Source organism: Globicephala melas, chromosome 2 (assembly GCF_963455315.2).
Source record: "Globicephala melas chromosome 2, mGloMel1.2, whole genome shotgun sequence".
Taxonomy (NCBI): Eukaryota; Metazoa; Chordata; class Mammalia; order Artiodactyla; family Delphinidae; genus Globicephala; species Globicephala melas.
The window spans coordinates 80,839,635-80,854,344 of NC_083315.2; the positions used below are offsets into that span (position 1 = coordinate 80,839,635).

A 14,710-nucleotide genomic window follows, 5' to 3' on the forward strand; every position below is an offset into this window, starting at 1 on the left:
AGTCACTCCTGATGAGGATCCTATGAGGAAGGTGTTTCTGACACTTTCTGGGAGTGTGAACTAAGCAAATCATTTAACCTTTCTGTGCCTCAGTTTCCTCATTTGTAAGATGGAGGTGACAATAGTACCCATTCAGGGTGACTGTGGTGAGTTATTAATGTAAAGCACTTGGAACCGTGCCTGGCATGAAAAGAGACTGGAAAGAACGGATGCTTGAGTCTGCCACAAAGTCACTAATTTGCTTCCTTGAGGGAACTATAGCAACCCTTCATTCTAAGGTGGAGGAAGCTGCCTCAGAAGTGATATGTCTGAGATCACTGGGCAGGGGCTCAGAAGCCCCGAGTCTGGGTCCCTGTGTGTCCCTGGCCCCACCACCACTTCCTTCTGCTGCCAGGGACTTAACTCCCGAGTGAATAAAAGAAAGGCAAAACCAAGAACGGGCAAAGACCCCACAGCTTCTCAGAAGCCAGAACTAGCTTTGTATATTTAAGTCAATAAACGAGGAGAGTTTTCATTTCGTTGTAGGGGGAGCATCAGAGCTACCGGGGTCAGACCGGGTACCAGTGGCGCGAGCCAGGCCCCCTTAACCTCTCCTCTCTCGGCAGGCAGAAGCGACCAAGGACGGGAGATGTGTGCGAGGGACTGGGGGAAAGGGGTGTTGCAAGGGCTGTGTCACTGGGACTTCCCCAAGCTCCCAGGAGCCGGGCAGTCCTGGGTTGGAATCCCAGCTTGGCCCTCACTAAGTGCGCGTCCTTCAGCAAGTTACGTATCTCCTCCTAACCTCGGTTTTCCCACCCGCAAAATGGGCACGACACTCCCTGCGTCCCCGGGTGCTGTGCGCTGCAGCGCTAACTCGGGCCTCGCCTAGGGCACTGCGCAAGGGCTCTGCGCCCGCGGACACGTCCGGGGAAGGGGGGAGGGGATCGGCCGCAGCCGCCCGGCTCTCAGCAGCGGGCGTCAGCGCCGAGGGGCGGGGCGCGCTTGGGGAGACGGCTGGAGCTGCGCCGGTGGCGGCTCGGCGCAAGCTCGCCGGCCCGGCCTCCGCCGCCCGCTGACTCGCATCCCCGCTTCCCTCCCGCCGCGTCCCCGCTCGAAGATGGCAACAGACGGGCTGCACGAGAACGAGACGCTGGCGTCGCTCAAGAGCGAGGCCGAGAGCCTCAAGGGCAAACTGGAGGAGGAGCGGGCCAAGCTGCACGACGTGGAGCGTGAGTGCGGGCCGGGGCGGGGCCGGGGTCTGCGCGCCGGGAGGCGGGCCGGGGAAAGGAGACCGGCTCCGGCTCCCGGGGGGGATAGGGGGAGAGGATGGAGGGGGGCGGCCCGGGCCCGGAGCCAGGCCCGCGCCATCGCCCTGGATGAGGGCCCCGGTGCCCGGGCGCCAAATGAGACGCGGGTAGCGGCCCGAGCCCCCGGACGCGCGGGTGGGGGACCCGAGACGGACGCTCGCGGGCTCCCGGCACCTCGCAGAGCCCCTGCCGGCTAGTGGAAGCCAGCTCGCCTCTGGGCGGGGGCGGCCCCTGGCCGCTGTCCTCCTGACGTTGGATCGTGGGACCAGTTACGGTCATCACCTGCCTGCCTGGGAGACGCAAGCTGAGCTCATTCTTGCCCTTCCCCAGCGGAGCGGGGTGGGCGGGGCGGGGGTTGGTTGTCAGCAAGGGCAAGCGCAGCGAGCTCTTGTGGACGCGGCCTAGGGTAAACTCCAGGGTTTTTTGGTAAGCGTTTTACTTTCTCCATCACTGTTGTCTTTTCTCAGTTTTGCTTTTGCAAGGACCCAGACTCTGATATAAAAGCTCACTTTTCCAGTCCGAGAGTGGAGAGCCAGATGGGGGAAGGGAAGCAGAGGAGCTTACCAAATCCAAACATTTAGTTCCTTTAAGGCTGTTTAAGAAGCTTTTGGATGGATGAGGTGTGGTTAGCATAAAACAGCAGTAGCAATCTTAAATAAACTTACATTATTGACCACGACCATAATTCAGAACCGGTCTGTGACTTTTGTGAGGGAACAGTTAAATAGCCAGGTTACATGACTCTTAGTGGGATCAGCTTCCCCTTACTCTGTGGGATGCTTTGTGCTCAGTAGTGCTTGGGCTCAGGCCAGGCTTGGGGAAGTGGCTTCATCTGCTTCCTTTTCAGCCCTGAGGGTGGCAGCTCCCCTTTGCTGAACAGGGCCTCCTCATGCGTGGTGTTCTCAGGCACACCTATACATTGTGATCCTGCTCTTTCGGCACCACCCCTCTACATTCACTTTGGAAAAGAAAGACGGGGTTTATGCTAGGTCCTTTAGCACCTGATTCCTTTCTTTGGAAAAAAAAAAAAAATCACTTGATAGAAGCAGGTGACCTGAATTTCAAATGTGCTGTGCTTTTGTAGGAGGCAGGCTAAGCCCCTATATCATTTAGAAATGTATTCAGCTACAATTAGCTATAAACCCCAAATAAAGTAATTAAGCAAATTGGGAGTTACTTTTCTTAACAAGGACAAGGGTAGGCGATTGTCAGCTTTGGTTCAGCTGCCCGGTGTGCTCTCAGGAACCCATGCTTCTTTTGTCTCCACTACCTCAGAGCACTGGCATTTGCCCCATGATTATAACTGCCACAGCGCCCAGCATCACCTCCGTATCCAGGGCAGGAAGAAGGGGGAATGTGGGCACCAGCTTCTGTTTCTCCTTCTTTTCAGGAAGGCAAAAGTTTTTTCAGAAACCTCCTTTCTCCCCAACAGATTTCTGTTTGCACTTCATTGGCCAGAACTAGGTCACATGGCTACAGCAAGGGAGGCTGAGAAAGGGAGAAGTGAGCTGAGTACGCTGCCATCCCCAAACAAAGTTGGGTTCTGTTATCAGAGAAGTAGGGAATGGATAATGGGTCTGCCCCATTTCCCTTTGCAAATTCCTACACTCTGCAGATGATAGTGACGATGCTGCAAGCATGGTGTTAGTGCCTCGGAGGTAGGTCGTCTGGTTTCTCCATTTTACAGACGAGGAAACTGAGGCATAGAGAGGTGAAAGGACTTGCCGAAAGATCCCAGCTAGTAAGTAGTGGACCCAGGATTCCAGCCCAGCCAATCAGAGCTCCAGCCCATCCTCACTTCAGCTTTTTTGCCAAACGTCTTAGTGCTCAGTGCAGAGGGCACTCTCCAGAAACGCTGTGGAGAGTAAAGGCTGCCCACTGGGATATTTTTCAGGCTTGTCTGTGAATCTGGTAAATTGCCTAAGGCAGAGCGATGGTCAAGATGCAGCTTTTCAACAGGGAACCTCTGTCCTGCAGAGAATGCAGTGCTGTCAGAGGTCAGGGCCAAATTTTGGACCCACAGTGGAAGGATTTATCCCCACCCTCATATGTTAGAATTTTTGAGTAGAAAAGACCAGAAGCCATGTGGTCAGGGTCCCCTTTATTTCCTCTGTATCTTCCGGACCACTTCTCTTCCACTCTCATGTAAAGCCCTTGTTCCTTTGAGGCTCCAAGCATTCAACTGATCTCCCTCTCCCTGCTGCTGTCTCCTGACCCCCCAGCCAGGCTCCCTCCATTTTTGAGGACTATGGCACATGGGTCAAGCCTTCCTTTTGACCCTAAGCCCTGTCCTATCCCTGGTGTCTTCAGGATCCACAAGGGTGAACAGGAGAGTCACTCCGTCACAGCCCCCCGGGGTCTTGTAAGCACGCAGCACTGCTTCTCCTCTTGTGACCGCAGTCTCTCCCACAGAGATCTCCATGATCCCTGGGCTCTTCTCTCTTCCAGTCTCTCAGCCTCTTCCTGAGCATGCGCGTTTTTGCATTTTGGTGATGTTAAATCATAGGTTGCCCTGTAGCCCCTACCCTGGTCGGGGAAAGGTCTTTAGGCCGTAGCCAAGGTGACCAAGTCATCCTGGTGCACCTGGGACTCTTGGTTTTAAAATGGAAAGCCTTGCATACTGGGAAGCCTTCAGTCCTGGGCAAATCAGGACAGTTGTTCAGCCTTCTGTTAGCTCTGACTTGCCCAAATTCTTGCTGTAAAAAACTCAACACAACAAAACTACAGAGCATAAACTTGGAGGAAAGAGACCTTAACTGAACTTCAGACTCTCAGTTCTTCAGCTCCCATCCCTTTGACCCTCAAACCAGCATCCATTTTGTTGGACCCTCATTCCCAAGTCAGACCCTGGGCCAACTTTAACTACAGGAAATGGCCTTTATGGGTGGCCTAAGGGGAAGCCAGCCTACATCAAACTCCACAGCCCCAGACCTCGGGCCCCTGCCCTGCCTTTCCCCTCATTCCTCCAGCATTTCCTGCTTCTCTCCACATGTTTTCCGTCATCGCCTTCTGCTTACCTTCTCCCATGGGTAGGTGCTCGCTTGTTGGATTCTCAGGCATTTTAGAACCGTGAGGTGACAGCTTGTGTTAGTTTCCTATCGCTCTTGTACAAATCTCCATAAACATAGTGTCTTAAAACAACATAAATTTATTCTCTTACAGTTCTGGAGATGAGAGATCTAAAATGGGTCGGAAGGGTTGCATTCCTTCTGAGGCTTTGTGGGAGAGTCCATTCCTTGCTGTTCCCAGCTTCTAGAGGTTGCCTGCATGCCTTGGCTTGTGACCCCACCCCACTCCAACCTCGTTTCTGTCATCACATCTCTTTCTTTGACTTTGATCCCCCTGCCTCCCTCTTATAAGGACCCTTGTAATTACTTACATTGGGCCCACCTGTATAATTCAGAATACTCTTCCCATCTCTAGATCCCTAACTTCATCACATCTTCAAAGCACCTTTTGTCACATAAGGTAACATATTCACAGGTTCTGAGAATTAGGATGTGGACATCTTTGGGGGGGCCTATCACACAGCTCTTGAAACTAGAGGGGTCACCTGCTTCAGCCTCAGTTTTCGGGCACAAGAAGTTTTCTTCCCCTCCCAACAACCCTCTCCCCTTTCCTTGGGGCTGAAGTAGCAGCAGAGATCCAGGGAAGGGTTAAGGGATTTCCCAGAGGTTATGCAGCTACTCTAAGGGCAAATGGGGAGTACAGCTCTCCTTCTCACCATGCTAGACGGTCTCTCAGAAGGCTGAGAGTCACATTAAAATGGAAAGAAAACAGAAACGAAAAACTAAATCTGTGTGCGTGTGTGTGAAGAGGTGTCAGTATTGAGTAAGAAAAAAAAAGTGCCCAACAGTGTGTATGATATAGTCTCATTAGCTTAAACAAGAGCTGCTTGTATATGCATTAAATTTGTGGCAGGAGACACAGGAAGCTTGTTATCTCTAGAGAGGGGAGTGGGGGGATGTAGAGGTACGTTTTACTTTATACACATGTGTGCATTTATTGCTTTTATAATAAAAAATGAATACTGAAATGGGAGTCAAGATCCAGAGAAAAGGAGAGAGTTCAGTTTTAAAGAGTCCTCAACTTGAAATTAAAGGGACAAATGATCTGGAAGACAGACTGAAAGCAGACAGCAGGAGGGAGGCCGTGTTCATTTTGGCCAACATATGTGGCAGCCTTGTGGGCCTGTTTGGGGATGACTTCATTCCGGTTCCCAGCTCCTTTGGGGAAGATTCTGTTATTATCTAGGAGCAGAGCAGCTCAAAAAAGATTTGTGTAATGTCTTTAGGTTAAAAATCAGACGAAATATGGGAAACCATAGGATTTATCATCTGATACTATTCCCTTTTCTTTGTGTTCTAAGTGTAACTTTGTGAACTTGTGGCTAGAGCCTTGGACTATTCTGACTTTACAGTGTAAGGAGAAATTTCGGAAAACCGTATTTCTGGATTAGTCTGAAGCAAATATGTTGATCCACTTTTTCCACGTTCTAAGGAAATATGCTGCGTGTACTGAGGCTTATAAAAGTGAGTTTCCCAGCAGAGTAATCTGCTTCCGGCTGCTCTTCCATGTGTGGCCTGTGGTGTCAGAAGGAGCAGAAAGCAAACTTGCCTTTCACTTCCCCGCCCCTTCCTCTTGCTAGAAAACTGTCATAATACGCTAACGCCACTGTAGCAGATTCAGAAATACAGGAGAACAAGTCATCCATAACCCCACCACCCAGAGGTAGCCACTTTTAATATTTTGATGTTTTCATGTTTGTGTGTGTGTTTATAAGCTTACTTGGGACTTTATAGCTTACGTTTTCATGTCTGTGTATGTATTTATAAGCATACTTGGGATTGTAGTAGGTATAGTTTGAGTTTAGTTTTTTTTTTTGTATGAGTCTAGTTTTAATTTAACCCAATGGATTGAATAGCTCCTCATGCCATTTTACAGTTCTTTTTAATGTCAGTATTTAAAAATTATGATTTGGAACCATATAGTATTCCATCATAAAGGCTATACCATAACTTAACCCTTCCAACTTTTAATTCAGGAATTCAGGCTTTTTTGTCTGTGGCTAATTTATGGTTTTGGGGCAATTCAAAAATCTCTGACAGAGTGAAATAAGTCAGATAGAGAAAAACAAATACCGTATGCTAACACATATATATGGAATCTAAAAAAAAAAAAGTGGTCATGAAGAGCCTAGGGGAAGATGGGAATAAAGATGCAGACCTACTAGAGAATGGACTTGAGGATATGGGGAGGGGGAAGGGTAAGCTGCGACAAAGTGAGAGAGTGGCATGGACATATAAACACTACCAAACGTAAAATAGATAGCTAGTGGGAAGCAGCCGCATAGCACAGGGAGATCAGCTAGGTGCTTTGTGACCACCTAGAGGGGTGGGATAGGGAAGGTGGGAGGGAGGGAGACACAAGAGGGAAGAGATATGGGAACATATGTATATGTATAACTGATTCACTTTGTTATAAAGCAGAAACTAACACACCATTATAAAGCAATTATACTCTAATAAAGATGTTAAAAAAAATCTCTAACACAAGTGAGGTAATGTGCTTATAAATATTTTCCTTCCATCCAGGTGTGTGAGGGTTTTGTATACATCCCACCCCATTCTACCTTGGGGTAGAATCAGACAGAATGAGTTTTCAAAAATTAGCTTTGGATAAGTTTTCTTCCTTGATTCCTTTGATCTTCTACCAAATTGTGGCCATCACAAGACTGTATGTTGGTGCAAAATTTAGTAAGTTATTCAAGATCATTTTTTTTAATATTTATTTATTTTTGGCTGTGTTGGGTCTTCACTTCTGTGTGAGGGCTTTCTCCAGTTGCGGCAAGTGGGGGCCACTCTTCATCGCGGTGCGCAGGCCTCTCACTATCGCGGCCACTCTTGTTGCGGAGCACAGGCTCCAGACGCGCAGGATCAGTAGTTGCGGCTCATGGGCCTAGTTGCTCCGCGGCATGTGGGATCTTCCCAGACCAGGGATCGAACCCGTGTCCCCTGCATTGGCAGGCAGATTCCCAACCACTGCGCCACCAGGCAAGCCCCCAAGATCATTTTTAAAATAGTTCTGTTTTCGTATTTAAGACCTCTCATATGTCTTTGAACTTGTGTTCTGTATTTACAATCAATTTCACAGTGTTCATTTTAAGGGAAATTTTAGAGCGTGTTCATGCTGGGGTTATTTTTTCACGGCCTCATGGAACAACAGGAATGACGCTGTTGCATAATTGCACTTTATGAAGTTACATGGCTTGAGTTCTTGTGTATTGACCTCCACGTTCTACATTTTACTTTAGGTTCCTGTGTGCACTGATTATAAAATAAATAGCAAAACTATTCCCTGAAAGTTGAGAGGAAGCCACATCTTTTTCTTTTTCTTTTTTTTTTTATTTAGATCTTTATTGGAGTATAATTGCTTTACAATGGTGTGTTAGTTTCTGCTTTATAACAAAGTGAATCAGTTATACATATACATATGTTCCCATATCTCTTCCCTCTTGCGTCTCCCTCCCTCCCACCCTCCCTATCCCACCCCTGTAGGTGGTCACAAAGCACCTAGCTGATCTCCCTGTGCTATGCAGCTGCTTCCCACTAGCTATCTATTTTACGTTTGGTAGTGTTTATATGTCCATGCCACTCTCTCACTTTGTCGCAGCTTACCCTTCCCCCTCCCCATATCCTCAAGTCCATTCTCTACTAGGTCTGTGTCTTTATTCCTGTCTTACCCCTAGGTTCTTCATGACATTTTTTTTTCTTAGATTCCATATATATGTGTTAGCATATGGTATTTGTCTTTCTCTTTCTGACTTACTTCACTCTGTGTAACAGACTCTAGGTCCATCCACCTCACTACAAATAACTCAATTTGGTTTCTTTTAATGGCTGAATAATACTCTATTGTATATATGTGCCACATCTTCTTTATCCACTCATCTCCAAACTTTACAAGCAGCTCATGCAGCTTAATAACAAAAAAACAAACAACCCAATCCAAAAATGGGCAGAAGACCTAAACAGACATTTCTCCAAAGAAGATATACAGATTGCCAACAAACACATGAAAGAATGCTCAACAGCATTAATCATTAGAGAAATGCAAATCAAAACTACAATGAGATATCATCTCACACCGGTCAGAATGGCCATCATCAAAAAATCTAGAAACAATAAATGCTGGAGAGGGTGTGGAGAAAAGGGAACCCTCTTGCACTGTTGGTGAGAATGTAAATTGATACAGCCACTGTGGAGAACAGTATGGAGGTTCCTTAAAAAAGTACAAATAGAACTACCATATGACCCAGCAATCCCACTACTGGGCGTATACCCTGGGAAGCCACATCTTGATGAAAAGTTCATCTTTGTCTGAAGCCAGTATTACAGGTCATTTCCAAGGCCCCATAGATAAACTCTTCACACCCTCGTTTTACAGAGGAGGGTACAGGCTCAGAGGACACATTTGTTTACCTCTAATTTATAAGTGTGCCCTCCTCTCAGGCCTCATTTTCCTTTCTGAGGAGTGACAGGGCTGGCGCCCTACGTCGGCCTGCACGCTTGCTGTTTGGACCTTGGGAGCCCCTGGGCTCGAGGTGTGCAGAGCAGAAGCGCCTCTGAACCCAGCAGCTCGCTCGACTGTTCACCAGCCTGGCTTTGCTCTGTCTCGTTTCTAGATTGGGCTTCTAGTAAGATTTTATCTATGAGAGAAAGTGGAAGCAGGCAGGGGGAGGGAGACTTGTGCAACTCAAATAGAAGTTTGAAAACAACTGCTCCACATGACTGCCTGACCCCAGGCCCCGGGCAGGGAGGGTTCAGCCCTGCACACAGGACACCCCGCACAGGGTGCCTGGGAGTGATGCTGGGCACTGCTTGTCGAGTTGCTAAGGTTTCTTTTGGCTCTGACTTGGCACCCCTCTCCCTGCCAGGTGGTCGCTGAGCCAGGTGAGGGCGGGTTTCTTGACTCTTGGTCTAAATGACCCATTGCTCTGGCTACATCAGGAAGTGGGAGGGATCCAAGGTTGGGGTGTCTTCTGGACCAGGAAGCCTTTGTCACTGCCTCACCTAGTCCTTGATTTTCTAAAGAATCACAGCCACCTGCCCAGAGTTTACCCCACGATGGGAGGTGTTTATCTGTCCTTAGAGGCCCAAGTCTGTGTGTGCATAAGGTCCTTAGCCTCCCTGAGCCTGTTTTCTTTTTGGTAGAAATGGAGATAAAGCCTGTGACCTCAGACCACGTGTAAAACTCTCAGCCCAGCACCTGTCACGCGGGAGACACACAGTAAATGATGGATAATGGCAATGGGCATTGAAAGCCTTCAAAAATGTGCTTTCTGTTTAACTCAGCAATGCCACAAATTGGAATTTATCTAAGGAGGTGATGCAATGCAAGGGTATCACAGTGGCCCTGGAGCAAAGTAAGTGTCCACTGGTTGGGGATTTTTAGTTAATGGTATATTCATAAGTGGAATGTTCTGCCGTCATTAAAAATGACAGGTAATTACGTTTGACATTTCATGGCCCTTCCATTTCAGAAGCTCTCTTTCCTCCAGGTCATGTTGTTTCCAGTGTTTTGGTCCTCAGAGCCCTAGTCCCCACCTGTACATTTTTGATTCCTGGCCAGCCAAATATCGTTAAGCACTTTAATTTGCTTTCCCTATTAAACCACAGCACACCCCATGGATTAGGTCATGTCTTCCATTTTACTGAATAACGAACAAAAGTAAATGGTAAGAAACTAATTTCCTGCCTCCCCCTTCCCTACCCCAACTCCTATGCATCCTTCAAAACCAGGTTCCTGTGACGTCTCCTCCAATGGCTGCACCTGCAGCGTAGTCAGCCATGTTGCCCTCGGCTCCCCAACACCTCTGTTAGCTACCTTCTCACTACACTGCAGTGGTTACCTGTGTGCTGGCCTGTCCATGCCTTGCAGACTGCGAGCCCAGTAAGAGCAGGAACTGTCTTCTTTTCTGTACCCAAGCATTTGGCGCATAGGAGGGAAACATCATTCAAGCAGTAGACAGTTACTAGCCTATACTTCCAGCTCTATCCCTCTTCTTGAGTTCCAGCCATGGCTTTCAGTTTCCAGCAACTACCCTACCTGCACATCATTCATAAGAAAGAGCGCTTACCATCTTAATTCCCAACCAGCTCCTTTATTTCTTCTTTTTTAAATTTTATTGGAGTATAGTTGATGTACAGTGTTGTGTTAGTTTCAGGTGTACAGCAAAATGATTCAGTTATACATATACATATATTCATTCTTTTTCAGATTCTTTTCTCATATAGGTTATCACAGAATGTTGAGTAGAGTTCCCTGTGCTATACAGTAGGTCCTTGTTGGTTATCTGTCTTATATATAGTAGTGTGTGTATGTTATCCCAAGCTCCTGATTTATCCCTCCCCACCACGTTTCCCCTTTGGTAACCATAAGTTTGTTTTCAATACCTGTAAGTCTGTTTCTGTTTTGTAAATAGGTTCGTTTGTATCATTTTTAAAAATTAGCCTCCACATATGAGTGATAGCATATGATATTTGCCTTTTTCTGACTTACTGCACTTAGTATGATAATCTCTAGGTCCATCCATGTTGCTGCAAATGGCATTATTTCATTCTTTTTTATGGCTGAGTAGTATTCTATTGTATATATGTACCACATCTTTATCCATTCCTCTGTCAGTGGACATTTAGGTTGTTTCCATGTCTTGGCTATTGTAAATAGTGCTGCAGTGCACGTATGGGTGCTGGGTGCACGTATCTTTTTGAATTATGGCTTTCTCCCCAACCAGCTCCTTTCTGAATTGTCCGTTGGGGTTTGAGGCATCATTGTGTTCTCAACCACAGACTCTGGAATCCTCCCCTTATCTGCCCCATTTCTCCGCCCCACCCTCCCATCCAAGAAGCTGCCTTTCTGAACCTTCTCAGAGCTGCCCCACCTCCACCTTTAGTGGGTATAACTCACCTGGGGAGTATGTGGAAATGCAGCATCCTGGCTCCATCCCATGGATTCGGACTCCTTGGATCAGGAAACGAGTGAGGCTCCCACTGCCAGTACTAGCAAGTTTGCGCTGATAAATTTAGGAGTTGGTTGGCAGCTGAAGCAGAGATGATGGGTTAGGGGTAGAGAGAGGTACAGAAAAAGAAGGGAAAGGGGCTGAAAAGTTAGGTTAGCCCACCAAAACCTGCTGCCTAGGATTGCTGCAGTTGACTGAAATTTAGTAATCACTGAGCATTCCCTTTATCCTTTCAATAAATATTTACTGGGTACCCACTGTGTGCCAAGCTGGAGAGTAATAGCTAACATTCATTGAGTGCTCCCTTTGTGCCAGGCTGGGATAGTTGTCCCAACAACCCCATGAGGGAAGCGAGGGGGCAGGAAGGTGAGCGGAGGCTCACGGTTGCACAGCTGGTGTGCGACTGCGCAGGACTGTGACCCGGAGCCCGGGCTCCTGACCGCTCTGTTGCAGTGAATGCTCCAAGGAGATCCAACAAGACAGCACTCCATCCTCCTGCCACTTACCTTCTAGTGGAATTTCTTAACAGGCTATCATTCTATTCTAGTAAGTTATTATTATAGAAACCAGCTAGCCGTGTTCATCATTTCTTTCTTTAAAAAAGAAAAAGTTAAATCCTGAAGTCATGGTTCATCAGAAGGCAAAGGAGAGAAGCCACATCTGTCCTGAACCAAGCTCCCACAAATGAGTTACAGAGCATGTTCCACTCGTTCCCAGTTTTTTGGTTTTTGTTTTTACTTTCCGGTGTTTAAAGTTTTTTAAAAAGTCTTTAATTCAGCAGATGTGAGATTTGGCAGATAGAAACAGGATAGAGTAGGTTGGGAGTGAATCTATATATGGGAAGAGAAAATGCAGTGAGAAAAAATAATTAATAGTTGGGATGTGTTCAAATTCTTGCTTTGCAGGGAGGCCCTGTTTTGGTTGGTGAGTCATCTTTTTTTTTTTTTTTTTTTTGGTAAGAGTGACATTAAATGGCTATGATTGTCCTAATGCTGAACTGGGGGAAGCAGCACTAATATTGGTATGAAGTTTCAAAGTAAAATACTAACTAGAATATGCTGACAGCTCTGAGCTGGTATAGGCTTGTGTAAAAGGCCTATAAGAAATTAGAAACCTTCAGTCTGTTTTTAAATTGCATTCAATACGTTTTTGTAAAGAATGTTTCCATAAAAGACTAACATGCCGTTGGTGGCAATAAAGAATGTGATGTCTTCGCAGAAGCGATGGCATAATAATTGCACACTCGTGTAGCACTTTATAAAGTTTAGCAAGTACTTTTTACAGCGTGGGTTTTCACAGAGACTTTTAACCTGTTCTCTCATTTTTATTTCATCACAAAGAAATGGGGCAACTAAAAGAAACCAAGACTTCTTGGAGAAATAAATGTCTGCTTCCAGGGCTAGGGCAGGGAGGGAACATGAGCCCGCAAAAAGACGTGCTCCGAGGATGATGGGGACGTGTGGGAAGGTCTCGGGAGCCTGCCTGATAGGGCTCGCACTGAGCAAATCAGGGATGAGTTGGGCATCAAAAGAAATAGTAGTAAAGGATTATAACTTCTTGAATAAAATGAGAATCCATGAGTCCCTACTAAGGTAAACGAATGAATAAATACATTGGGGAAGAAGGAACACTCCTCTTTATATTAGAAAGTCAACTAAACAATGCAGAAGGAATGATGGAATTAGAAGTCACCACTTACCAACCATCATAATAATTGGTTCAGGCAAGAATCATGAATGGATGTTAAAAGTAGGGTATTCAAGTTTGAGGAGTATTGTGATGTTTATATATTCTCAGAGTACATCCCCACAAAGTACTTTTTCATGACAAAAGGCAAAATGGTAACTGTACAGTGGAGAACCCTGGCAGACGCCACGTTGACCAAATGATCCGAGTAAACATTGCTGGTGATGGGACTAGCGGGCTGCCTCCTGATGGGACAGGTGTTCAGGGCAGGACCTCAGCGCTAGTCTGTGGTGTCCCTGCCAAACGTGCATTACCCAAAGCTAATCTTGAGGAAGCATCAGACAAGCGCAGGTTGGGGAACAAAATAACTAGACAGGAAGGAAAGCGACCAGTGACTGCAACACGTGATCTTAGGTTTTCTTTTGCTATAAAGATATTGTTGGGACAAAGGAGAGCATCTCAATAAGGTCTATAGATTAGACATCGTATTGTTTCAGTGTCAGTTCTCTGACTTTGATAGTTTCCTTGTTTTCAAGAAATACACACTGAAGTGTTTAAAGAGAAGGAAGGGAAGAGGGGAGGGAAGAAGGAAGGAAGGATTTCCTGAGAAGGGGCACTGTTGTCACAAGGGTTAAAGCACAGAGTCAGCCCCTCAGCCCAGGCTTCAAGTGAGGGAGGTGGGCACTTCCCCAGCGAGCGCCAGCAGCTCCCTGGGAAGGCCAGAGCCGGTGCCTTGCCTCTCTCTACCCGTGGTGTTCTGTCTGTGCCAAGACACCACACCTTTCCTGGGGCTGTCCCCCGGCCTAGAATGCCCCCTTCCCTCCTCCCCACCTGCCCAGAAAAAGGCCCAGCTGAGAGATTTAGAGGAAGGAGAAGCAGAGCTGGGGTTAGGAGCCCGGCGCAGCCTCCAACCTGAAAGGGAGTGGCGCCGCACAAGGGGACAGAAGCCACGTGACCCCCACCTCAGTTTCCTCACCTCCACAATGACGGCATGGACTGGACGGTTTCTGGGGCCCTTTCTGCTACTTCGCGTGAACTTGTCTCCCTCTGACAGCCTCTCCAAAAGCCCCCCCAAAAGCTCTCCCTTGACCTCAGGAAAGAGGCTATGTTCCCAGCCCCTGAGAGACTGATTTTTGGAGTGCCTTCCTGAGGTATGTACCTTCTGCAGATCATGTGTTCAGACTTGTGGAATGTTGCGTTGATCTCTGCCCGCCCTGTGAGTTTTCAGTAAATCCACAGTGTACTGTTTGGAGGGTCAATCAATTTGCTCTTTCCTGCAGCACGTGGATTGGGCAATTACCATGTCCCAGACCCGTGCCCGGCATGGGGGGGACCAGTGAGGAAACACAGGGCCTGCTGTTGAGCAGATGGTGCACGTCCTGGCACCTGATAGGACGGTTTCTGTAAAGTCACTTGTCCCTGTGACTGGAAAGTAGTAGATAAAAGAACCAGAAGCCCCCACTTTGCTCCTGGTCAGTTGTATGAACTCGTATCCGCCGGATAACCTCTGTAAGCCTCAGTCTCTTCACCCATTCAAAGGGAATAGCGATCTCACTCCACTGCCTACCTGCCCGCCTTGCAGAGCTGTGGCCCTTCAGTAGGAGAGTTCTATGTAGAGCTTTGCAGATATGAGGCAGTCCTGTCCTTATTCCCTCAACGTGCATATATGGAAGTGCTTTGAAAAACAGGGTCATTTTTTATTGAAGTATAGTTGATG

General features: G+C 47.2%; 1 protein-coding gene across 2 annotated transcripts in view; it reads left to right on the forward strand.

Moving 5' to 3' along the window:
- The first annotated feature begins 973 nt into the window (after positions 1-973).
- Positions 974-14,710, forward strand: part of GNB5 (G protein subunit beta 5) — a 43,488-nt gene continuing 29,751 nt past the window's right edge. Inside the window, exon 1 of one of the 2 annotated variants that reach the window (XM_030878711.2) lies at positions 974-1,208. In XM_030878711.2, coding sequence (XP_030734571.1) covers positions 1,097-1,208 — 112 coding nt within the window. In that variant the 5' untranslated portion in view covers positions 974-1,096. Of the gene's footprint in view, positions 1,209-1,664; positions 1,713-14,710 lie in introns of those variants that run through there. The other variant, XM_060294243.1, reaches the window with a different exon arrangement.